Source organism: Hypanus sabinus, chromosome 16 (assembly GCF_030144855.1).
Source record: "Hypanus sabinus isolate sHypSab1 chromosome 16, sHypSab1.hap1, whole genome shotgun sequence".
Taxonomy (NCBI): domain Eukaryota; kingdom Metazoa; phylum Chordata; class Chondrichthyes; order Myliobatiformes; family Dasyatidae; genus Hypanus; species Hypanus sabinus.
Genome location: NC_082721.1, coordinates 90,611,613 through 90,636,364, shown reverse-complemented (window position 1 = coordinate 90,636,364; position 24,752 = coordinate 90,611,613). Strand labels below are relative to the sequence as shown.

The window sequence follows — 24,752 nt, the reverse complement described above, 5'->3', positions numbered from 1 at the left end:
TTATCCTGAATCTGTGCCCACTTGGCCTAGACTTTTCCAACATGGGAAACATCCTTTCCACATCCATTCTGTCTAGACCCTTCAACATTCAAACGATGTCAATGAGATCCCCCTTCATCCTTCTGAATCCCAGCGAGTACAGACCTAACACCATCAAACATTCCTCGTATGATAACCCTTTCATTTCTGCAACCATCCTGTGAACCTTTTCTGGACCTTCTGCAATGCCAGCACATCTTTTCTGAGATGAGGGGCCCAAAACTGTTCACAATACTCAAGGTGAGGCCTTATAAGTGCCTTATAAAGCCTCAGCATCACATCCTTGCTCTTGTATTCTAAACCTCTGGAAATGAATGCCAACTTGGCATTTGTCTTCCTCACCACCAGCTCAACCTGCAAGTTAACCTTCAGTGTGTTCTGCACAGGACTCTCAAGTCCCTTTGCGTCTTAGATTTTTAGATTTTCTCCATTTAGAAAATAGTCCGCACATCTATTTCTACTACCAAAGTGCATGACCTTGCATTTTCCAACTTTTGCATTTTGTTTGCTACTCTCTTGCCCATTCTTCTAATCTAAGTCCTCCTGCATCCTACCCGTTTCTTCAACACTACCTGCCCCTCCACCAATCTTCATATCATCTGCGGACTTGGCAATAAAGTTATCTATTTGATCATCTAATTCATTTATGCACAGCATAAAAAGAAGTGGTCCCAACACTGACATCTGCAGAACACCACTAGTCACTGGCAGCCAGCCAGAAAAGGATCCTCTTATTCCCACTCACTGCCTCCTACCAATCAGCCAACGCTCTAACCATGTTAGTAATTTTCCTGTAACACCATGGGCTCTTAACTTGGTGAGCAGCCCTATGTGTGGAACCTTTGTCAAAGGCCTTCTGAAAGTCCAACTATACAGCATCCACTGCATTCCCTTTATCTATCCTACTAGTCATCTCCTCAAAGAATTCCAACACGTTCATGAGGGAGGATTTTTCTTGAAGGAAATCATGCCGACTTTGTACAATCTTGTCCTGTGTCACCAAGTTCTCCATAACCTCGTCCTTAACATTTGACTTTAACATCTTCCCAACCACTAAGGTCAGGCTAATTGGTCTATAATTTCCTTTCTGCTGCCTTTGTCCTTTCTTAAAGAGTGGAGTAACATTTGCAATTTTCCAGTCCTCTGGCACCATGCCAGAGTCCAATGATTTTTGGAAGATCATTTCCAATGCCACCAGAATCTCTAACGCTACCTCTTTCAGAACCCTAGGGTGCAGTTCCTCTGGTCCAGGTGACTTATGTACCTTTAGTTTTTAAAGCTTTTTGAGCACCTGGTCTCTTGTAACCTGGTCTCTTGTAACTGCACCCACTTCTCTTTCTTCACACACTACAACATCAGCCATACTGCTAGTGTCTTCTACAGTGAAGACGGATGCAAAATACTCATTTAGTTCATCAGCCATCTCCTGCTTTATTTCTTCTGCTTCATTTTCTTATGGTCCAAAATCAACCCTCATTTCTCTTTTATTTTTAACATACTTGAAAAAACTTATACTATGCACTTCAAAAATTATTTGCTGGCTTGCTTTCATATTTCATCTTTTCCCCTCTAATGATTTTTTAGCTGCTCTCTGTAGGTTTTGAAAATCTTCCCAATTGCCTGTCTTCCCATTAATTTTTGCTTTATTGTATGCCCTTTCTTTTGCTTTTACAATAGCTTTGACTTCCTTTGTCAGCAATGGTTGTACTATTTTACCATTTGAGTATTTCTTCATTTTTGGAATATATATATATATATATATATATATATCTATCCTGCACCTTCCTAATTTCCCCCAGAAATGCACACCATTGCTGCTCTGCTGGCATGCCTGCCACGCAGCTCCTTCCGATTTACTTTGGCCAACTCCTCTCTCATACCACTGTAATTTCCCTTACTCCACTGAAATACTGCTACATCAGACTTTACTTTCTCCCTATCAAATTTCAAGTTGAACACAAATCATACTGTGATCTCTGGTTTTCTTAAGGGTTCTTTTACCTTAAACTTCCTAATTGCCTTGATTCATTACATTAACCCATTCCCCTAATAAGCACAGTTGGGACCCATGCGAGTACCCATGACTCCACTGTTTGTTTGGAAGAAGTGGGCGGTGCCAAAGGAGAAATTATTAGGAGTGAGAATAAGTTCTGCTAGACTGAGAAAAGTGGTGATGGAGGGGAACTCATCAGGTCTGGTGTCCATAAAGAAACAGAGAGCTTTGAGGTCTTCCTGGTGGGGGATGGAGGTGTATAGGGACTGGATATCTATGGTGAAAATATGGTGGGGGCCAGGGAACTTCAAATCATTGAAAAGATCCAGAGCTTATAAGGTGTCACAGATGTAGGTAGGAAAGGACTGAACTGTGGGAGATAAAACAAAAGTCAAGGTATGCAGATTCGAGTTTATTGGGGTAGGAACAAGCTGACATAATGGGTCTACCTGCACAAGCAGATTTGTGGGTCATGGGTAGTAGGTAGAAACAGAAGTGTGGGAAGTATGAGGTTGCTAGCAGTGGGTGGGAAATTTCAAGATAGACCATGAGGTCGGTTATGGTGTGGGAGACAGTCCTCATGCTCCTTAGTGGGCTCCTGTTAGAGGTGTAAGTAAGAGGAGATGTCAGAGAGTTGTTGCTGAGCCTCAGCCAGACAACTACTGCATCTCTTTATTTGTGGTTTTGATGGTGAGGTCAAGGTTAGTGCAGAGGGTGTGGAGAGAAGAATGTTCAGAAGGAGTGAGGTTGGAATTAGAGAGAAGAGACATGAAGTCAAGATGGTTGATGTCCCATCGGCTGTTGGCAATCAAACAATCCAGAGCAGGCAGAAGACCAGGGTGAGGTGTCCAGGAAGAGGAGAAGGGTTGAAGATGGGAGAAGGGGAGAAGGGGTCATCGGTGCAGGGTGGAGAGTCCTTGCCAAGGAAGTAGGCTCTGAGATGGAGGTGGTGGAAGAAGAGCTCAATGTTGCAGAGGGGTGCAGGATTCACTGAGGTGTGGGCACAGGGGGACAAACATGATGCCCTTACTGAGGACAGAATGCTCTGCCTTAGAGAGGGCAAGGTTGGAAGGAATTGTGAAGACCTGGCATGGATGAAAGCTGGGATCAGAAAGGAGAAGAGGGTTGGTAGGGTCTGAGGAGAAGGGAGGTTTGGGGTGTTCAGGAATGGTGAGGTGAGAGAAAGATGAAGTCTCCAAGGCCTAAGAACTGGCAGTAGGATCTGAGAGACACGAGATTGCAGATTGGTGGTGGGGGAAGGAGAGATGAAGGTTCCAGCGGCAGGGCGTGAAGACCCAGCCTGGAGGTCAAGGTTGGAGTCAGAGGTTGTGCAGTTGGCAATTATAAGCCAGTGAGCCCAACATCAGTTGTAAGAAAGTTATTGGAAGGTTTCCTGACGAATTGCACATATGAGTACTTTGATACAGGAACTGATTAGAGATAGGTTAGCATGGCTTTGTGTCTAACCAATCCTGATTGGTTACCAGGTTGAGGAAGTTCCCTTTTGAGGAAGTTACCAGGAAAATTACTGAAGGCAAGGCAGTGGATGTTGTCTACATGGACTTTAGCAAGACATTTGACATGATCCCGCATGGAAGATTGATCAAGAATGTTCAGCCACTCGACATTAAAGGTGGGGTAGTAAATAAGATTGAAAGACTACAGATAAAATTTACAAGGGTGTTGCCGGTACTGAAGGAACTGAGTTATAAGGAAAGATTGAATAGGTTAGGACTTTATCCCTTGGAATGTAAAAGACGGAGTGAAGATTTGATGGAGGTATACAAAATCATGAGGGGTATAAATAAGGTAAATACAAGCAGGCTTTTCCACTGAGGTTGTGTGGGACTACAGAAAAGTGTAAGGGGAACATGTGAGGAAACCTCTTCACTCAGAGGGTTGGGAGCGTATAGAATGAGCTGCCAGCACAAGTGGTACATGGCATGTGAGGTCGATTTCGGCTTTTAACATAAATTTGTATAGGGACATGGATGGTAAGAGTATGGAGGGCTATGGTCCAGGTGCAGCTCAATGGGAATAGGCAGCTTAAATGGTTTAGCATTGACTAGATGAGCTGAAGGGCCTTGCTGTGTTGTATTTTTCTATGATTTTATGACACTTAATATATTTTCAACTGAAAATGACTGACTTCTCTGTTGTGTCTGTGTACTTTTCCAGACTAGTGCTCAAAAATTATTACAACTATACACTTTTGGGTGTAGCTTGAAGATGTTGCCAGGCACCCCTGGCCTTTCCTCAACTCACGTGCATACAATTAACAAACTAGCACAGGCAATTTAGGTTGATAAGTCTCTGGATATTTTTCACATATATAGCAAACAAGAACAGTCCTAATGTGCATTTTCCTAATGGGGATCTCTCTTGGTCTGGTCTGAATTTAATTGATGATCAGTCTCCTTGTTGTGTTTGTTATTGAGGGATAGTACAGAGCACACCAGGAAGCCAGCTTGCAGGATACTCAACTGAACTTTATTGATACCCCTGCTTGTACAGCATCTGAACTCCTGGGAGTGGCTAACAGAAATCCATAGGAATATGTAAGAGATATGGGGAGGGAAGGTTGTGGATGGAGGTGGTGATGGAGTGAATGGTGATGGAGAATGGAGAGGGAGAAAGCAAAGCTAGGAAGATATAGGAGAGAAAGAAGATAGGGAAAGGGCAGGTGGGGGGGGGTGGTGGTGCGTGGGCAATAGGGAGGGAGAAGAATGGAGCAAGGAGGACTACAAAAGTCTGCCAGACACCCAAATTTCCCTCCTGCATTATACAGATAAGCTCATACTTGGTGGATAATTACTTTGCTTCCTATGCTACCTCATTAATATTTGTCTTTCTTTCTCTATTTTATTCGTTATATTACTCTAATAAAATAATCCCTCATAACCTTGAATACATACATAATGCCTCTGCCTTAAGGATCTCTCCTGCTGCTGAATCAGGAAAGAATAAGGAACAAATTTCAAAATATTTAAGTTACGGGTGACCCAAATTCTTGATAACCATATAACAATTACAGCATGGAAAATGGCTATCTCAGCCCTTTTAGTCCATGCCAAATGCTTACTCTCACCCAGTCCCACCTACTTGCACTCAGCCCATAACTCTCCATTCTTTTCCTGTCCATATACCTATCCAATTTTTTTTTATATATAATAATGACAAACATCAAACCTGGCTCTTCCACTTCTACTGGAAGTTCATTCCATACAGCTTCCACTCTCTGAGTTACCCCTAAACTTTTGCCCCTTAACTCTCAACTCATGTCCTCTTGTTTGAATCTCCCCTACTCTCAATGGAAAAAGCCTATCCACATCAAATCTATCCCCCTCATAATTTTAATACCTCTATCAAGTCCCCCCTCAACCTTCTATGCTCCAAAGAATAAAGACCTAACTTATTCAACCTTTCTCTGTAACTTCGGTGCTGAAACACCAGAAACATTCTAGTAAATCTCCTCTGTACTCTCTCTATTTTGTTGACATCTTTCCTATAATTCGGTGACCGGAACTGTACACAATACTCCAAAATCAGCCTCACCAATGCCTTGTACAATTTTAACATTACATCCCAACTCCTATACTCAATGCTCTGATTTTTAAAGGCCAGCATACCAAAAGCTTTCTTCACCACCCTATCCACATGAGATTCCACCTTCAGGGAACTATGCACCATTATTCTGAGATCACTCTGTTCTACTGCACTCCTCAATGCCCTACCATTTACGATGCACATCCTATTTTGATTAGTCCTACCAAAATGTAGCACCTCACACTTACCAGCATTAAAATTCATCTGCCATCTTTCAGCCCACTCTTCTAACTGGCCTAAATCTCTCGGCAAGCTTTGAAAACCTACTTCATTATCCACAACGCCACCTATCTTAGTATCATCTGCATACTTACTAATCCAATTTACCACCCCATCATCCAGATCATTAATGTATATGACAAACAACATTGGACCCAGTACAGATAACCTGAGGCACACCACGAGTCACTGGCCTCCAAACTGACAGTTATCCACCACTACTCTGACATCTCCCATCCAGCCACTGTTGAATCCATTTTACTACTTCAATATTAATACCTAACTATTGAACCTTCCTAACTAACCTTCTGTGTGGAACCTTGTCAAAGGCCTTACTGAAGTTCATATAGACAACATCCACTGCTTTACCCTTGTCAACTTTCCTCGTAACCTCTTCAAAAAATTCAATAAGATTTGTCAAACATGACCTTCCACGCACAAATCCATGTTGACGGTTCCTAATCAGACCCTGTCTATCCAGGTAATTATATATACCATCTCTAAGAATACTTTCCATTAATATCCACTGATATCAAACTTACAGGCCGATAATTGCTAGATTTACTCTTAGAACCCTTTTAAAATTTGATAACATTCAAATTCCTGTTGCAAAACAGCAAGATGGACTTAACGGATGGAAATACTGTCTGCGATAGACTAGGCAGAATTTATAACTCCCTGCATATTTCGTCGGTCCAGCACAGAGCTGTTACCATACAGGGCTGAGATGCAACCTGCCAGGACACATTCTGAAGTGCATCTGCAAAGTTTATGGGAATCTCCAACAAGCTGGATCTTCTCAGATCCCCAAGAAAGTACAGATGCAGAGTGCTTTCTTGTTCACCACGTCAATATGGAAGAACCCAGAGTGTTTGCTAGTGATATGGATGCCTAGCTACGAAGTTCTTTTTACCATCTGTACAGAAGCTTCATTGATAGGTAGAACTACATTCAAACTGATTTCCTTAGATTGACATACATCTTGTTGATGTTAAGTGCTAGGCTGTTGCTCTGAAACCATGGCACAAGGCTTGTGATATCATTCCAGCACCCTGCCTTATCAGTGTCTTTGATAAATGTTTAACAGTAGTGTTATCAGGTAATGAAGTCCATGTTTGTTCTCAGTCATACTTGGTAAAGCATGCAGTTATGGGAGAGCACCATTAATGAGGGTCAAGGTGAATAAAATGTTGTCACTGATTCCAACTGCCTGATGCCTGTTGGTTTAATAAAGCTTAGAAGCTTAATACAGACACATCCTATTGTCAAGATCCAAGAATTTATCAATGTGCTTATTATGTATCTCAGTTCTGAAGGCTGGTTTGCAGTCAATGTATAATAGCTTGATGTGTATATTATTTTGTAAAAGTGATGCAGACCTGAATTATAGTGCAAGGCAGATGCTGTTCCCTGTCGACATTTTTCCATTCACTCCAGTCTATGGTACAATTAGATTCATGAATCTGTCTTTGGACAAATCTGCTTTGTCCTGTACTTGCATGACCTAGCTGTTTTCAAATTACATACAATTAACAGTTGCAAGTGATGATTCAAAGACTCATGCAGTTTGTGAGGTGTCTAGAAACAAGGAACCAATTGGGAGTATGGTTTTTGATTAAAGGTTGCGGGGAGAAGGCAGAAGGATGGAGTTGAGGGATAATAAATCAGCCATGATGGAATGGCAAAACAGATCTGATGGGCCAAATGGCTCATTCTGTTCCTATGTCTTATAGTAAAATAGAAAACCTACAGCACAATACAGGTCCTTCAGCCCATAAAGCTGTGCTGAACATGTACTTGCTTTTGAAATTACCTAGGGTTACCCATAGCTCTCTACAGATCACATACAAGTCCATGTAACATCTACCCTTCACTTACACACATTGTATCCTTCCTGATTTGATACCAAAGCCCACAGAATAGCTGCCTTTGGAGGTTACAAGTTTGTTACCCTTTGACTCAAATGTCACAGGTGACATTGACAAAAAGTGTATTATTAAGCTTGTCTGAGGCTTTTCATTCCAGGATGAAGAGGTCTTCCTTTTTTTTTAAACAAAGGGGCTTCCCTTCTTCCACCATCAACTCTGCTTTCAAACGCATCTCTCCCATTTTCTGCACATCTGCCCTCATCCCATCTGCCCACCACCCCACTCGGGATAGGGTTCCCCTTGTCCTCACCTACCACCCCATCAGCCTCCAGGTCCAATGTATAATTCTCTGTAACTTCCACCACCTCCAACGGGATCCCAACTACCAAGCACATCTTTCCCTCCCCCCCCTTTCTGCTTTCCGCAGGGATCACTCCCTAAGCGACTCCCTTGTCCATTCGTCCCCCCCATCCCTTCCCACCGATCTCCTTCCTGGAACTTATCCTTGTAAGCGGAACAAGTGCTACACCTGCCCTTACACTTCCTCCCTCACCATCTTTCAGGGCCCCAGACAGTCCTTCCAGGTAAGGCGACACTTCACCTGTGAGTTGGCTGGTGTGGTATACTGTGTCTGGTGCTCCCAGTGTAGCCTTTTCTATATTGGTGAGACCTGACACAGACTGGGAGTCATTTCGCTGAACACCTACGCTCTGTCCACCAGAGAGAGCAGGATCTCCCAGTGGTCACACATTTCAATTCCACGTCCCATTCCCATTCTGATGTGTCTGTCCATGGCCTCCTCTGCTGTCAAGATGAAGCCACACTCAGGTTGGAGGAACAACACCTTATATACCAGCTGGGTAGCCTCCAACCTGATGGCATGAACGTTGATTTCTCTAACTTCTGTTGATGCCCCTCCTCCCCTTCTTACCCCATCCCTGATATATTTAGTTGTTTTTTTCCCCCTCCTTTTTTTCTTCTGCCCATCACTCTGCCTGTTCTCCATCTCCCTCTGGTGCTCCCCTCCCCCTTTCTTTCTCCCGAGGCCTCCCATCCAATGATCCTTTCCCTTCTCCAGCTTTGTATCCCTTTTGCCAATCACCTTTCCGGCTCTCAGCTTCACTCCACCCTCCCCAATCTTCTCTTATCATTTCACATTTCCCCCTCCCCTTTCAAATCTCTTACTATCTTTCCTTTCACTTAGTCCTGATGAAGGGTCTCGGCCCAAAACATCGACAGTGCTTCTCCTTATAGATGCTGCCTGGCCTGCTGTGTTCCACCAGCATTTTGTGTGTGTTGCTTGAATTTTCAGCATCTGCAGATTTCCTCATGTTCCAAGGTGAGTTTAGCACCACATCCAGAGAAGAGATTTAATCCTTGCAATAGTGGAATAACAAAAGAGCATTTTAAGCAGTTTTAGAGTGTTGGCCAGAAGAAACTATAGTCTTATCAAGGATAGGAGAAGCAGACAAACCAGTTGTCTTTGTTTCCCCATTTTGTGGACTCTGAACTTATTCTTGCTCTGGGATAATTTAATCAGAACAATTAAATATGGATACAAGTAGTTTCAGGTGACCTGCTAATCATGAAACCATTCTCAGACAAGTAGTTACTCGTTATGTAAAATGCCAGATCTACCAAAGAAGCAATCTGTAATCTCATTAGACTGTGTCTGGGTTGGCTCATTTAACTGGTTTGGACCAGTCAGAGTTGAGACATACAAACACACAAGGCTGGGGTGGGAAGAACTATGAAGCAATGTTGACTGTAGACCTGCATAATGACCAGTAAGAAGGTGACACAGGTAGGTCAGGTAACCTTGATCCAATGGGACAGAGGTCCACTCGTTCAATTGTTAAGTAACACGAGAGTCAGGAGCTCCAAATACGCAGGGGCGATAACTCTCCAGCAACCAGAGACCAACCATTGCAGATAATGAGGACTCCATGGACATGTGGAATGCTTGGCGAGTGTAGACTCCTCTACCGGGTAATACCTTTCAGAAACATAGAAAACCTACAGCACAATACAGGCCCTTTGGCCCACAAAGTTGTGCCGAACATGTCTCTATGTTAAAGTTACTAGGGTTACCCATAGCCCTCCATTTTTCTAAGCTCCATGTACCTAACCAAAAGTCTCTTACAGACCCTATTGTATCCACATCCACCACCATTGTTGCTAGCAAACTCAATTCTCTTCATTGACTGTTCATGGATGGTCAGGGATTCTAGTAGGGTGCACTACTAGAAGGTAGTTTGTTTATGAACCCACGTGCTTCCTAGTTAGACAATAAAAGTTACTTATCAGTAATTACAGATTCTTTGTGCCTCACTGATCATTATTACAAGGGATGATTCTTGTAACAGGAGAATGCCATGACATTTATCAACAGCCCAAGGAGATCACCATAAGAGGTAATGCAAGTTGAAAAATTGGAAGTGTTATTTTTCATGATCAGTGTCAAATAATGGCTCAACAAGAATCATTTGCAAACATACAGCAGCAGTGCTGCCAATATCACAATGGATTGAATGCCTTGTTGCCAGAAATGCCACAGTAATACATCACCAGGAAATCTGTCACACCCAATCTCCTCTCCCCAAAAAACACTCCCTAGAAGAATAGTCATGCAAAAACAAAAATAACAAGACATGTGGTTTTATTGCTTAGTTGAAACCGTTTCAATGAATTTGCTTGTGTTTCCCATACAAGCACAAAATGACCAAAGTAGCAGATGTCAGAGAGACAGCTGTCACAGACAGGGCCACGACAAGGACCACCTCTGACACCACACCTAAGAGACCAAAGCAAACAGTAAGGAAGGCAATATCAGGGTGGGACAAAAAGAATGCCATGTAATGAACATACCCTCTGGAGATCCCTCCAATGTGTGCTGCTGAAATGTATTAATTTGCTCAGTTTCCAGGCTGGCCATGTCAGGATCCAGAATGATCATTGGTCCAAGCAAGGCTTCACCCTCCCATTTTGTTCCATTATCTTTCCCTGTAATACCAAATATTCTGGTTAAGTAGTGCAGCTGGAGTAACATGCACATCCAGGATGAAGGACTTACCAGCATTGGGCTGAACATCCCTCTGTCCTCTGGAGGGAAATGGACCTTTCCTTGCAGCAGTGCATTTGCCCAAACCACAACAGGCACAGACATCAATGCTTGAATCCTCCAATGGCATCCAACTAAACCAGAAAATAGTTAAGCCATTCCTATTTGTAACCTGACAGTTGGGGGGTGGGGGTGGTGGAGGGGATGAGAAGCTACTTACATATTCTGCACCTTCTGGAATGTGCAAGCCTTGTTCATTGAATCATTCTGATCAACTGCACTAACTTTCAAGTGACACGTGATGAAAATCTGAAGGATTTTTTTTTAAATAAAAAAAAAGGATTTACTGAAATTAGTGACCACCTAACATTGATAACAGTCTGTTTGTCTTCCTCTTACCAAGGAACGCTCATCTCCAAAGAAGCGGAAGGCATCCAGGTCAAAGCGGAGCTTATCCACTTCACGTTTATCCCCTCGCAACATGAAAGTCGAGAAGGAGTCCTCAGCCGCACTGTCCAGAAGGCAACTGAACAAAAGCACACCAATAATGAACTGATTGAGATGTTATTAGTTGCTGCAAGCAGAAAGCCACTTACCCATGGTGATCAATGATGTTGTATCTCGGGGTAGAGTCCTTGTCTCGGCTCAATGTGGCTACACAGTGGTCAATGTAGAGCTTTAGATCTGTATGATTAATCATTGAAACAGAAGCCTCAATATGAATGAGCTCACCCAGATGATATATAGTTGAACTGCGCTCTGTAAGCCAGTCATCTATAGAGCAAGATAGAAAAGGCAAATAGGAATGCATGAACACAGTCAGTTACTTGAGTCCCAATAACAGTCTCCTCCATCCATCATATACCATTCATTAGCCGTAGGGAAAATGACAGATGCCCCTCTCTGGACTTGGTAGAGCTGAAGGGGACCCAAGTGGGCTTGATTGAGTCACTGCTCACATTGCCTTTCCTGTAAAAAAAAAGCAATGAGATTAGAAAACATGCATATGATCATGTCAATAACAAGTATACTGCTTATTCCTTGAAAGTGGCATCACAGGAAGAGGGTTGTAAAGGGCTTTTGGCATATTGGCCTTTTTAAATTGGGAATACTAGTATAGGGGTTGGGTTGTTATTTGGAAGTTATACAAGACATTGGTGAGGCTTAATTTGGAGTATTATGTGCAGTTCTGCCCAGTTACTAAAGGAAAGGAATCAATAAGATTGAAAGGGGGAGGTCTTTGGGATTCAAACATTTAACTGTCATTCATTCTTTGGGGCACTCTATTTTTGTGGATGTTTGCAAAGAAAAATAATTTCAGAATGTATATTGTATACATTTCTCTGACATTAAACGTACCTGTTGAAGAGTAAAAGTATATTTACAAAAATGTTACTGGGACCTGAGTTATAGGGAAAGGTTGAACAGGTTAGGACTCCACCCCCATCCCCTGGAGCTTAGGGGAACAAGGGTAGATTTGATAGAGGTACATAAAATGATGAGGGTATAGATAGGGTACATGAAAGCAGGCTTTTTCCACTGGAAAAGACCAGAACTAAAGGTTGTGTTAGGGTAAAAGATGAAATGTTTAAAAGGAATAGGAAGGGAATTTCTTCACAGAAGGCAGTGAGAGTGGAACCAGCTGCCAACACAAGTGGTAGATGCAGGTTCAATTTCAACATTAAAGAGAGGTTTGGATGAATACCATAAGACAAAGGAGCAGAATTAGGCCATTCTATCATGACTGATCCCTGATCCCAGGTCTCACTCAACCCCATACACCTGCTCTCTTGCCATATCCTTTTATGCCCTGACTAATCAGGATACAATCAACTTCCGGCTTAAATATACCCACGGACTTGGTCTCCACCACAGTCTGTGGCAGAGCATTCCACAGATTTACTATTCTCTGGCTATAAGGAAAATCCCCCTTAGCTCTGTTCTAAAGGGTCACCCTCAGTTCAGAGTCTGTGCCCTCTAGTTCTGGATACCCCGGCATAGGAGACATACTCTCCACCTCCACCCAATCTAATCCTTTCAACTAGATCTACCCCTCCCACCATTCCAGTGAGTACAGGTTCAAAGTTGCCAAACGCTCCTCATACGTTAATCCCTTCATTCCTGGAATCATCCTCGTGGAACCTCCTCTGGCCTCTATCCACTGACGATACGGAGATGGGAGGGATGTGGAGGGCTATGGACAAGTCGATAGATTACGCAGAATAGTTTGGCACGGACTAGATGGGCAGAAGAAACAGTTAGAGCTGTAGTGCTCCATTACGACAATAAATTCAGTGTGATTTACCTGAAATAACGGCATTGAATGGGGACAATTGCTCCACTAGTTCGGACAATAATCGTTCCATAAACCTGGGGTGTGTGATTAAGGTAGGTTGTGTAGATAAGGGAATCTCCGACCATCTGAAAAAAAAGATTAAGCACAAAGCTAATCTGAACAGAATGCAACTCCACGCTTCCTTAGTTTAGTAGGTCTCTTCAATACGAACCGGTTATAACATTTGAAATCTAACCAGATTTCTAATCAGAAATCTGCAGATACTGCAAATTGTGAGCAACACAGAATGCTGGGGGAACTCAGTAAGTCAAGCAAGCAGCATCTTATAGCACCGATATAAAGAGTAGACTATGCTGTTCGTCTAGTCATGAGGCTTTTGCGATTTTATGATTCGTCGTAGTTCCCAGTGCAGTAATTTACTATACAGCATTTTTTTTTGTTTAGTCGACCTGGTACAAAGAATCATTGCAATCTATTTTTAGAAAACCAATAGTCCTTGTGACGCCAAGGTTAATTACAAGTGTTTTACAAGTGATAGGAGGACTTGATAGAACTCCACCTGCCCAGTTACTGATTAAAGGCTTTAACCCAAACACGCGCTCTAATCACGCACTATTTGCTGACACCAGTCAAAAATAGACAAACGATTGCAGATACTAGATCTCGGAGCAAAAACAAACTAGGGGAACATTCTCTAGAAGGGAGAAGTCGAAGTTTCTATCCCCTTCATCAGATGAGGTGGGTGCGCAAAAAAAAAGATGGTTTATTTATAAAGCAGGAACAGATGAATTCTGGAGACTGGAAAATGTTGGGACTGTAAGTGCAATTTAAAGCATTAGCAAGGTAAAATCTCAACACTGATATCCCCATACTAAAAAGTAAATGAACAAATTACCTGTAATTCGCTATCGCACTCATGGAGCCCATAGTTAAAGACAACAGTATGGTTCCGAGGGTAAATCCCAGTTGGTCGGCAGCTTGCTGTTCCCAGCGTTAAATCGGATGCTTTAATTGGATGTCGAGTTCCGAACAAATCCAGGTGGACCTTAACCAATAAGTTATCGTCTCCGCACTCCACCATTACACTCTGCAAAGGAGAAACACTTTGCACCTCAAGCGATCGCAGTTGGAAACTGGATGTAGACTGAACTCTGGGTTTGACTTTTTTCCAGGGAAACCGCTCACCTCTGAACTGCTTCCAAACATCAGAGCAACAAACTACTCCAACTAAGAACAGTAATAAAACCAATCTTTTTCCCTCAAACACCAACATTTTGTTGACCAACACAACCATACACTTAGAGCGATGTCAGCACCTTTTATACTCGATATGTGATCAGCTGATAGAAACATGCAGATTAAACTAATTTGCCAGACTAAATTTCTACGTTTCCCACACAGCTTCAGAACTCATACCAGTTATGTTAAAGCTCTGTATTTGCCTGTTACCATTGGATAGAAATATCCATTTTAAGAGGCCGTAGCATAGTTGGAATAAACTATTGACCAAGAGGCGCAGCTATACCAGAGAAATCCACTGTTGCCCTTCTGATCAGCAGCAATCAATAAACCTCAAATATCGACCAGACTGATCATAGAAGCAGGTCCTGCAGCACATCACATCTGTACCCATTTAAACTAATCCCTTCTGTCTGCATTTTCTTCAATTTCCTGCATATCTATCTGCCTACTTAAAAGTCGCTTGAATGTTAAATCTTGCCCCATCGCAGTTTAACATGAATCCCTCATGTATTCAGCACTCATACACAAAAAAAGATTCTGAAAGTTTGTTCTATCTAGGATTATCATAACTCTATGAACTTTCAACATACAGTACTCCCATGCTCCAGAAGAACAGAGTTGTCCAAACTCTGGTTATAGCTAAAATACTTTAATCCATCCAGTATTGGAGGAAACCTCTTCTGAGCACTCCCTAATGCTCTTTATTGAAAGTAATAAAAGCTCTTTATTGAATGAAAACATATTCTCAAAAAGGAACACAGCCCGATATAGCGGGCAGCGTCGTTTTGGGCAGTGGAGTGAGCCGGGAGTAGAGTGGAGACCTAAGGGCTTTGGCGGAACCGTGTGAGGCGAGGAAGACCGGAGCTGCAGAGCTCTCACAGCTATTTGCATGGTAAGTATTGGTAAGTAGTCCTGCTTCCTTTTACACTTATAACTTTAAAAGTATTGTTAAATAGTGTGATAGTTAGCTGTATTGGGGCAAAGGGTTCTTGCATAACTAATACTAGTACATTAAATTAACTATATAGCATGGAGCAGGTGATGTGTTACTGCTGCGAGATGTGGGAACTGATAGACCCCATTGAGGGACACGGCGACTACATTTGCAGTAAGTGTTTGTTGCTGGAGGAACTCCAGCTTCATATTGATGAGCTGCAGTCCGAGCTCCAGACAGTGCGACACATCAGGGAGGGGGAGAGTTACCTGGACTCTGTGTACCAGGAGATAGCCATTCCTAATAGATTAACTAATATAGATTGCAGTCAAGCACAGGATGGTGTGGCTATGAGTGAGGAAAGTAGGGGATTCCAGGAGGTAGGGCTGGAGGAGATGCAGGCCTTGCTCTTGTCCAACAGATTCGAGGCTTTAACTCCCTGTGAGGGCAGGAGCGGGGACTGTGAGGAGGATGAGCAACCTGCCCATAGCACCATGGAGTGGGGGGCCATTCCAGAGGGGGGAGTCAAAAGAAATGTTGTAGTAATAGGGGACAATATCATCAGGGGGATAGATAGGGTTCTCTGCAACCGAGAGCGAGAGTCCCAAAGGCTATGTTGCCTGCCTGGTGCCAGGGTTAAGGACATCTGTTCTGGGCTGGAGAGAAACTTGCAGTGGGAGGGGGAGGATCCAGTTGTCTTAGTACACGTCGGTACTAATGACATAGATAGGACAAGGAAGAAGGTTCTGTTACAGGAATATGAACAGCTAGGGGTCAAATTAAAAAACAGAACCTCAAGGGTAATAATCTCTGGATTATTACCTGAGCCATGAGCAAATTTGGCTAGGTTAAATAAAATTAGAGAGTTAAACGCGTGGCTCAAAGACTGGTGTGGGAGAAGTGGGTTTTGCTTCTTGGGACACTGGCACCAGTACTGGGACAGGAGAGAACTGTTCTGGAGGGACGGGCTTCACCTGAACTGGGCTGGGGTTAGTGTCCTGGCGAATCATATAACCAGGGCTGCAGAGAGGTCTTTAAACTAACTAGTGGGTGGGGGGGGGGAGGATTCTAGAGAGCAAATAATTAAAAAGACAATGGAGAAGGTAATGGATGTAGGTAAAAGTGGAGGAATAAAAAGACAGAGTGTGTCAGGAGGGGAAAGAATGTATGGAGATAAGCGTAAAGTTGTACAAAAGGAAAAGGTAGGAAATAAGTGTCAAACATACTTGGAAGTCCTTTATTTGAATGCACGTAGTATTAGGAATAAAATTGATGAGTTGACGGTACAAATAATTACATATGGTTATGATATTGTGGCAATTACGGAAACATGGCTGCAGGGTGACCAGGACTGGGAATTAAACATACAAGGGTATTTGACAATTAGGAGAGACAGGCAAGAAGGAAAAGGAGGTGGGGTGGCTATGTTAATAAAGCAAGAAATCACTGCAATAAAGCGAAATGATATTGGCTCAAAGGATCAGGATAACGAAACAATTTGGGTAGAAATAAGAAATAGTAAAGGGAAAAAAGCAGTGGTGGGAGTAGTATATAGGCCTCCAAACTGCTGTAACTCAGTTGGTCGGAGCATAAGTCAGGAAATAGTTGGGGCTTGTAATAAGGGAACAGCTATAATTATGGGGGATTTTAACTTTCATATTGACTGGACTAATCAAGTCGGACACGGCAGCCTTGAAGAAGAGTTTATTGAGTGTATTCGGGATGGGTTCCTTGAACAATATGTTACTGAGCCGACAAGGGGGCAAGTAGTCTTAGATCTGGTCCTGTGTAATGAGACAGGACTAATAAAAAATGTCCTAGTAAAGGATCCCCTTGGAATGAGTGACCATAACATGGTCGAATTCCATATTCAATTAGAGGATGAGAGGGTTGGATCTCAAACAAGCGTACTGAGCTTAAATAAAGGAGACTATGATGGTATGAGAGTGGAATTGCTTAAGATGTATTGGGAAAATAGATTAAAGGGTAGATCGGTACTTGATCAGTGGTGTATATTTAAGGAGTTATTTTACAACTATCAAGAAAAATATATTCCACTGAAGAAAAAAGGGTGTAAAAGAAAAAATAGTTATCTGTGGCTAAGTAAAGAAATAAAGCAAAGTATACGACTAAAAAGAAAGTTATATAAGGTAGCTAAATCTAGTGGGAAGATTGAAGATCGAGAAGCTTTTAAAGATCAGCAGCAAATAACAAAAAGATTGATTAAGAAGGGGAAGATAGATTATGAAAGTAAATTGGTGAAAAACATAAAAGCAGATAGTAAGAGTTTTTATAGCTACATAAAAAGAAAAAGGGTGGCTAGAGTAAATGTTGGTCCCCTAGAAGATGAGACCGGGAAATTAATGGTAGGGGACATGGAGTTGGCGGAAATGCTGAACAAGTATTTTGTATCAGTTTTTACAGTAGAGGACACTCAAAATATCCCAACACTGGATAAACAGGGGACTCTAGGGGGAGAGAAGCTAACTATGATTCAAATCACCAAGGAAATGGTACTTGATAAATTAATGGGACTGAAGGTGGATAAATCCCCTGGACCAGATGGCTTCCATCCTAGGGTCTTAAGGGAAGTGGCGGTCGGGATTGTGGATGCATTAGTGATAATTTTTCAAAACTCGCTGGACTCGGCAATGGTCCCGGCAGATTGGAAAAATGCTAATGTAACTCCTTTATTTAAAAAGGGCAATAGACAGAAGGCTGGGAATTATAGGCCAGTTAGCCTAACATCTGTGGTTGGCAAAATGTTGGAATCGATAATTAAGGAAACAGTAACAGGGCATTTGGATAAACATTGCTTAATAGGACAAAGTCAGCATGGCTTTACAAAAGGGAAGTCATGTTTGATAAATTTGTTGGAGTTCTTTGAGGACATAACATATAGGGTAGATAAAGGGGAACCAGTGGATGTGGTGTATTTGGACTTCCAAAAGGCATTTGACAAGGTGCCACACCAAAGATTATTACTTAAAGTAAAAAATCATGGGATTGGGGATAATATTCTGGCATGGATGGAGGATTGGCTTTCTAACAGAAAACAGAGAGTTGGGATAAATGGTTTATTCTCAGACTGGCAGTTGGTGACTAGTGGTGTCCCACAGGGGTCGGTGTTGGGACCATCTATATTAATGATTTGGAGAAAGGGACTAAGTGCAACATATCGAAGTTTGCTGATGACACAAAGATGGGAGGGAGTGTAATGAGTGTGGAGGACATTGAAACCCTGCAGGGGGACATAGATAGGCTGAGTGATTGGGCAGACATTTGGCAGATGAAATATAATACTGACAAGTGTGAGGTCTTGCACTTTGGCAGGAAAAATAATAGAGCAAGTTATTATCTAAATGGAGAGAAACTGGAAAGTGCTTTTGTGCAAATGGATCTGGGGGTCCTGGTGCAGGAAACACAAAAAGATAGTATGAAAGTGCAGCAGGTGGTCAAGAAGGCCAATGGAATACTGGCTTTTATTGCTAGGGGGATGGAGTATAAGAACAGGGAGGTCTTACTGCAGTTGTACCGGGTATTGGTGAGACCACAGCTGGAGTACTGCGTGCAGTTCTGGTGTCCATATTTAAGAAAGGACATACTGGCTCTCGAGGCAGTGCAGAGAAGGTTCACTAGGTTAATTCTGGGGATGGGTGGGTTGATGTATGATGAGAGGGTGAGTAGATTGGGACTCTACTCATCGAAGTTCCGAAGAATGAGAGGAGATCTTATTGAAACATATAAGATTGTGAAGGGGCTTGATCGGGTGGATGCGGGGAGAATGTTCCCAATGATGGGTGAAACTAGGACTAGGGGGCATAATCTTAAAATAAGGGGATGCTGTTCCAGGACTGAGATGAGGAGAAATTTCTTCACTCAGAGGGTAGTGGGGCTATGGAATTTACTGCCCCAGAGAGCTGTGGAAGCTACTACACTCAATAAATTCAAAACGGAGATAGACATTTTCCTGGATAAAAATGGCATTAGGGGATACGGTGAGCGAGCAGGTAAGTGGACATGAGGCTAGGTTTAGATCAGCCATGTGATCTCCTGGACCAGTTTTCGATAGCCTGGATGGGTCGGAGAGGAATTTTCCAGACTTTTTCTCCGCAATTGGCAAATCAGATTTTTTTTCCCCAGGTGATCACATGGGTTTGGGCCAGATGAATAATAAAATAAAATGGGCGGCATGGTGCCCTGTTGGTTGGCACTGTTGCCTTGTGGGATTCGGTGAAAACTAGAGTTAAGATTGGATCAGCCATGATCTTGTTGAATGGCGGAGCAAGCTTGAGGGGCCAATAGGCCTACTCCTGCTCCTATCTCTAATGTTCTTATGTTCTCATTCACAGAAATCAGAATGATTACGAGTACATCATTTGTTGAAAGTTGCTCTGCAGGTAGTTAGGGTATTGAAAAGACATCTAACACGTTGGCCTTCATCAGTCAAGGCATTCAGTTAAAGAGCTGGGACATTATGTCAAAGTTGCATTTGTAATTGATGAGGCTGCACTTGGAGAACTGTGCACAGTGTTGGTCACCCTGTTAGAGAAAGGATATGCCTAAACTGGAAAGTGTAGGAAAACAAACATGGAATTTTCCAGGACTAGAGAGCATGAATTATAGTGGAAAAAAACACAATCGGGTAAAGAATACAATAATAAAACAAAACACAGTAAATGTAAATATATAAGATAAATTTGGTAAGTAGATTAGTGGACTGTCCAGAAAGTGATGCCAGGCACAGGATTGTCAGTATGGGAAAGGACTAATCAGTCCATGATCCAGGTGGATGAGATCCTTCATGATTTTTCTGGCCTTTTTCTGGCACCATTCTGTATATATGTCCTTAATAGCAGGTGGACTGGTGCCTGGTGATGCATTGGGCAGTTTTGACAATCCATTATACAGCCTTCCTTTCTGCTATAGTGCAATTTCATGCCATGCAGTGATGCAGCAAGTTAGGACGCATCCGTAGAAGAACACGAGTGCATGCCTTCATGCTCCTGTACCTCTTCCCTGATGGTAGGAAGGAGGAGAGGGCAGATACTGGGTGGTGGGTGTCCTTAGTGGCACTTTTTTTAAGCCATTGCCTTTTGTAGATGATGGAACTGGCTGAGATAGAAACATCTGCAGGTCTTGTTCCAATCCTGTGCATTGACCCCTCCATATCAGCTGGTGATGCAGCCAGTTAGAATGTTCTCCAAAGTATATAAGACCACAAGACCACAAGATATAGGAACAGAATTAGGCCATTTGGCCCATCGAGTCTGCTCCATCATTTTATCATGGCTGATCCATTTTTCCTCTGAGTCCCAATCTCCAGCCTTCTCTCCGATCCCTTCATACCCAGATGGATAAAGAACCTATCAACCTCAGTCTTAAATATACATACAGAGTTGGTCTCCAAAGCTGCCTGTGGAAATGAATTCCATGAATTCACCATTCTTAGGTGAAAGAACTAACTCTTCATCTCTATTCTAAAAGTATGCCCTCTATTCTGAGGCAGGCTCCTCTGGTCTTAGTTATTCCCACCATAGGAAACATCCTCTTCACATCTGCTCTTAAAAGGCCTTTCACCATTCAAAATATTTCCATTAGGTCACCCCTCATTCTTCTGAATTCTAGTGAATACCGGTCCAGAGCCATCAAACCCTCTTCATATGACAAGCGTTTAATCCTGAAATTATTTTTGTGAACCTTCTTTGAACCATCCCCAGTTTCAGCACATCCTTTCTAAGATAAGCGGCCCAAAACTGCTCACTATACTCTGAGACCTCACCGGTGTTATATAAAGTCTCAAAATTCCATCCTTGCTTTTATATTTTAGTCCTCTTCAAATTAATGCTAACATCGTCACTACAGATTCAACCTACAAATTAACATTTAGAGAACCTTGCACAAGGACTCAGAAGACCCTTTGTACCTCAGACTTTTGTATTTTCTCTCCATGTAGAAAATAGTCAACCCTTTCTTTCCTTATACCGAAATGCATTTCCAACATTGCATTCCATCTGCCATTTCATTGCCCATTCTCTTAATCTGTTTAAGTCCTTATGTAGCCTCTCTACTTCCTCAAAACTACCTGTCCCTTCACCTGTCATCGTATCATCTGCAAAATTTGCAACAAAGCCATCAATTCCATTATCCAAATCATTGGCATAGAATCAGTCCCAATACACACCCCTGTGGAACACCACTAGTCATTGGCAGCCAACCAAAAAAAGCTCCCTTTATTCCCTCTCTTTACCTTCTGTCAATCAGCTACTGCTTTATCCACGCTAGAATCTTTCTTGTAATACCATAGGTTCATAGCTTGTTAACCAGTATCATGTGTGGCACTTTGTCAAAGGCCTTCTGAAAGTCTAAGGATGTAACATCAACCAATTCTCCTTTCACCATCCTGCTTGTTATTTCTTCAAAGAATTCTAACAGACTTGTCAGGCAAGATTTTCTCTTGAGGAAAACATATTGACTAGGACCTATTTTATAATGTGCCTCCAAGTACCCCAAAACCACATGTTTAACAATCAACACCAACATCTTCTCAACCATTGAGGCTGGACTAAACTGGCCTATAATTTCCTTTCTTCTGCCTCTCCTCCTTCTTGAGAAGTGAAGTGACATTTGCAATTTTCCAGTCTTCTGTAACATTCCAGAATCTAGTGATTCTTGAAAGATCATTACTAATATCTCCTCAATCTCTTCAGTTACCTGTTTCAGAACCCTGGGTTGTTCACCGTCTAGCCCAGTTGACTTATCTACCTTGAGACCTTTCAGTTTCCCAAGAAACCTCTCCCTAGTAATGGTAAATTCACACACTTTATGACTCCCGACACCTGAAACTTCCACCATACTGCTAGTTTCAACTATGAAGACCAATGCAAAATACTTACTCGGTTCATCCTCCTTATCCCCATTTCTACCTCTCCAGCATCATTTTCCAGTGGTCCATTATCCACCCTTGCCTCTCTTTTACACTGTAGGTATCTGAAAAAAACTTTTGGTATCCTCTTTAGTATTATTGGTTAGCTTACTTTTGTATTCCATCTTTATCTTCTTAATGACCTTTTTAGTTGCCTTCTGTTGATTTTTAAAAGTTTTCCAATCTTCTAACTTCCTACTAATTTTTGCTCTATTATATGTCCTCTCCTTGGCTTTTATGTTGGCTTTGACTTCTCTTATTGCCTTTAGAATACTTCTTTCACTTTGAGATGTATAGATCCTGTGCCTTCCAAATTACTTCCAGAAATTCCAGCCATTGCTGTTCTGTTGTCATCTCTGTCAGTGTTCTTTTCCAATCAATTCTGGCCAACTCCTCTATTATTCCTCTCTAATTCTTTTTACTGTAATACTGATATACCTGACTTCAGCTTCTCCTCCTCAAATTTCAGGGTGAATTTGATCAAATCAAGATCAATTACCCTTAAGAGTTCTTTTACCTTAAGCTCTCTTATTCATTCTGGTTCATTGCACAACACCCAATCCAGAATAACTGATCCCTTAGTCAGCTCAGCCACGAGTTGCTCTAAAAGCTATCTTGTAGGCATTCTAGAAATTCTCTCTCTTGGGATCCAGCACCAACCTGATTTTCCCAATCTAAATGTATATTAAAATCCCCATGACTATTGTAACATTGTCATTTTGTCATTCATTTTCTAACTCCCATTGTAACTTGTGGACTGCATCTGTACTACTGTTTGGGTGACTGTATATAACTCCCATTAAGTCTTTAGGGTTAGTGCAGAGCAGCCCTGTGGTCATTCCCCTCAATAATAAGTATGTCATTTTGCATACTGGTGTGGGGAATGCCATGGGGACCAGGTTACTGGCACTGAGCATGAATATGTGGTGAAGAAAGGAAGGAGGGAGAAAAGGGGAGCAGTAATGATAGGGGACTCAATAGTTAGAGGACCAGACAAGAGGTTCTGTGGACGTGAATGAGACACCTTGATGGTATAGTATGTTGCCTTCTAGGTGCCAGGGTCAGGGACGTCTTGGGTTGCATCCCCAGCATATTGGAGGGGAAGTGAGAGCAGCTAGATGTCTTGGTAAATATTGGTACCAATATTATAGAAAGGCAAAGCAAAGAGCTCCTTAAGAGAGAATTTGAAAGCTAGGCAGAAAACTGAGATGCAGGGCATCCAGGGTAGTAATTTCTGGATTGCTACCTATGTCACATGCCAGTGAGGGTAGAAATAGGATGATTTGGCAGATAAATGCATGTCTGAGAAGCTGGTGCAAGGGCAGCGGTTAAGGTTCTTGGATCATTGGGTAGTCTTCTGGGGGATGAATGACATGTACAAAGAAATGGGTCATGCCTGGGACTGAGGGTTCCAACATTCTTGCGGGAAGGTTTGTTAATGCTGTTGGGAAGCACTTAAACTAATTTGGTAGGGGGATGGGAAACGGGGTCAAGGGAAGCATAGGACAGATAATAAATAAAAAATAAGATAGCATGCAGTCAGACTGTCAGGAAGGGCAGACAGATAATAGGTCAAAATAACATAATATCTTTAAGTGGGAAAGAGAACAGCCAGAGGTCTTGGTACATATTGGTACCAATGACATAGGTAGGAAAGGAGAGGAGGTCCTGAAAACAGACAGCAGGGAGTTTGGAAGGTAGTTGAGAAGCAGGACCTCAAAGATAGTAATCTTGGGATTACTGCCTGTGCCATGTGACAGTGAGTATAGGAATAGAATGAGGTGGAGGATAAACATGTGGCTGAGAGATTGGAGTAGGGGGCAGGGATTCAGAATTCTAGATCATTGGGACCTCTTCTGGGGCAGGTGTGATCTGTACAAAAAGGATGGGTTGCTCTTGAATTTGAGGGGGACTAATATCCTGGCGGGGAGGTTTGCAAAGGCTATTGGGGAGAGTTTAAACTAGAATTGCTGGGGAGTGGGGACCAAACTGAAGTGACAGAGGAAAGGGAGGTTGGCTTACATATAGAGAAAGCTTACAGTGCGGGAGGGAGTATAGGCAGGTGATAGAGAAGGAACGCACACAGACCGATGTTTTGAGATGTGTCTATTTTAATGCGAGAAGTACGATGAATAAAGTGGTTGAGCTTAGAGCGTGGATCGGTTCTTGGAGCTATGATGCTGTGGCCATTACAGAGACTTGGATGGTACAGGGGCAGGAATGACTACTTTAAGTGCCAGACTTTAGATGTTTCAGAAGGGACAGGGAGGGAGGCAAAAGAGGTGGGAGTGTGGCACTGTTGATCAGAGATAGTGTCACAGGTGCAGAAAAGGACGAAATCATGGAGGGGTTGTCTAGAGTCTCTATGGATGGAAGTTAGGAATAGGAAGAGGTCAGTAACTCTACTGGGTATGTTTTATAGACCACCCAATACTAACGGACATCGAGGAGAAGATAGGGAGACAGATGCTGGAAAGAAGTAATAATAACAGGGTTGTTGTGGTGAGAGATTTTAATTTTCCAAATATTGATTGGTGTCTCTCTAGAGCAAAGGGTTTAGATGGGGTGG

The 24,752-nt window shown here is 42.4% G+C and overlaps 2 protein-coding genes and 1 long non-coding RNA gene across 6 annotated transcripts in view; 2 read left to right on the top strand and 1 right to left on the bottom strand.

Moving 5' to 3' along the window:
* The window catches only part of LOC132406561 (uncharacterized), a 36,106-nt gene extending 24,781 nt beyond the window's left edge, over positions 1–11,325 (top strand). The window contains exon 4 of one of the 3 annotated variants that reach the window (XR_009516197.1): positions 11,190–11,325. The gene's annotated coding sequence lies outside the window, so the exon portion shown is untranslated. The remainder of the gene's footprint in view (positions 1–11,189) is intronic. The other 2 variants (XR_009516196.1, XR_009516198.1) reach the window with 2 other exon arrangements.
* Positions 10,594–14,376, bottom strand: LOC132406562 (zona pellucida sperm-binding protein 3-like). The gene is made up of 6 exons (XM_059992387.1): positions 13,978–14,376; positions 13,092–13,207; positions 11,652–11,755; positions 11,383–11,560; positions 11,186–11,312; positions 10,594–11,095 (listed from the first exon to the last, which is right to left on the bottom strand). The coding sequence occupies exons 1-6, from the start codon at positions 14,374–14,376 to the stop codon at positions 11,003–11,005; spliced, it is 1,017 nt and encodes a 338-aa protein (XP_059848370.1). The 3' UTR covers positions 10,594–11,002.
* Positions 13,711–24,752, top strand: part of LOC132406563 (uncharacterized) — a 29,818-nt gene continuing 18,776 nt past the window's right edge. For both annotated transcript variants that reach the window (XR_009516199.1, XR_009516200.1), the window contains exons 1-2: positions 13,711–13,820; positions 14,255–15,216. This is a non-coding gene — a long non-coding RNA (uncharacterized LOC132406563). The remainder of the gene's footprint in view (positions 13,821–14,254; positions 15,217–24,752) is intronic.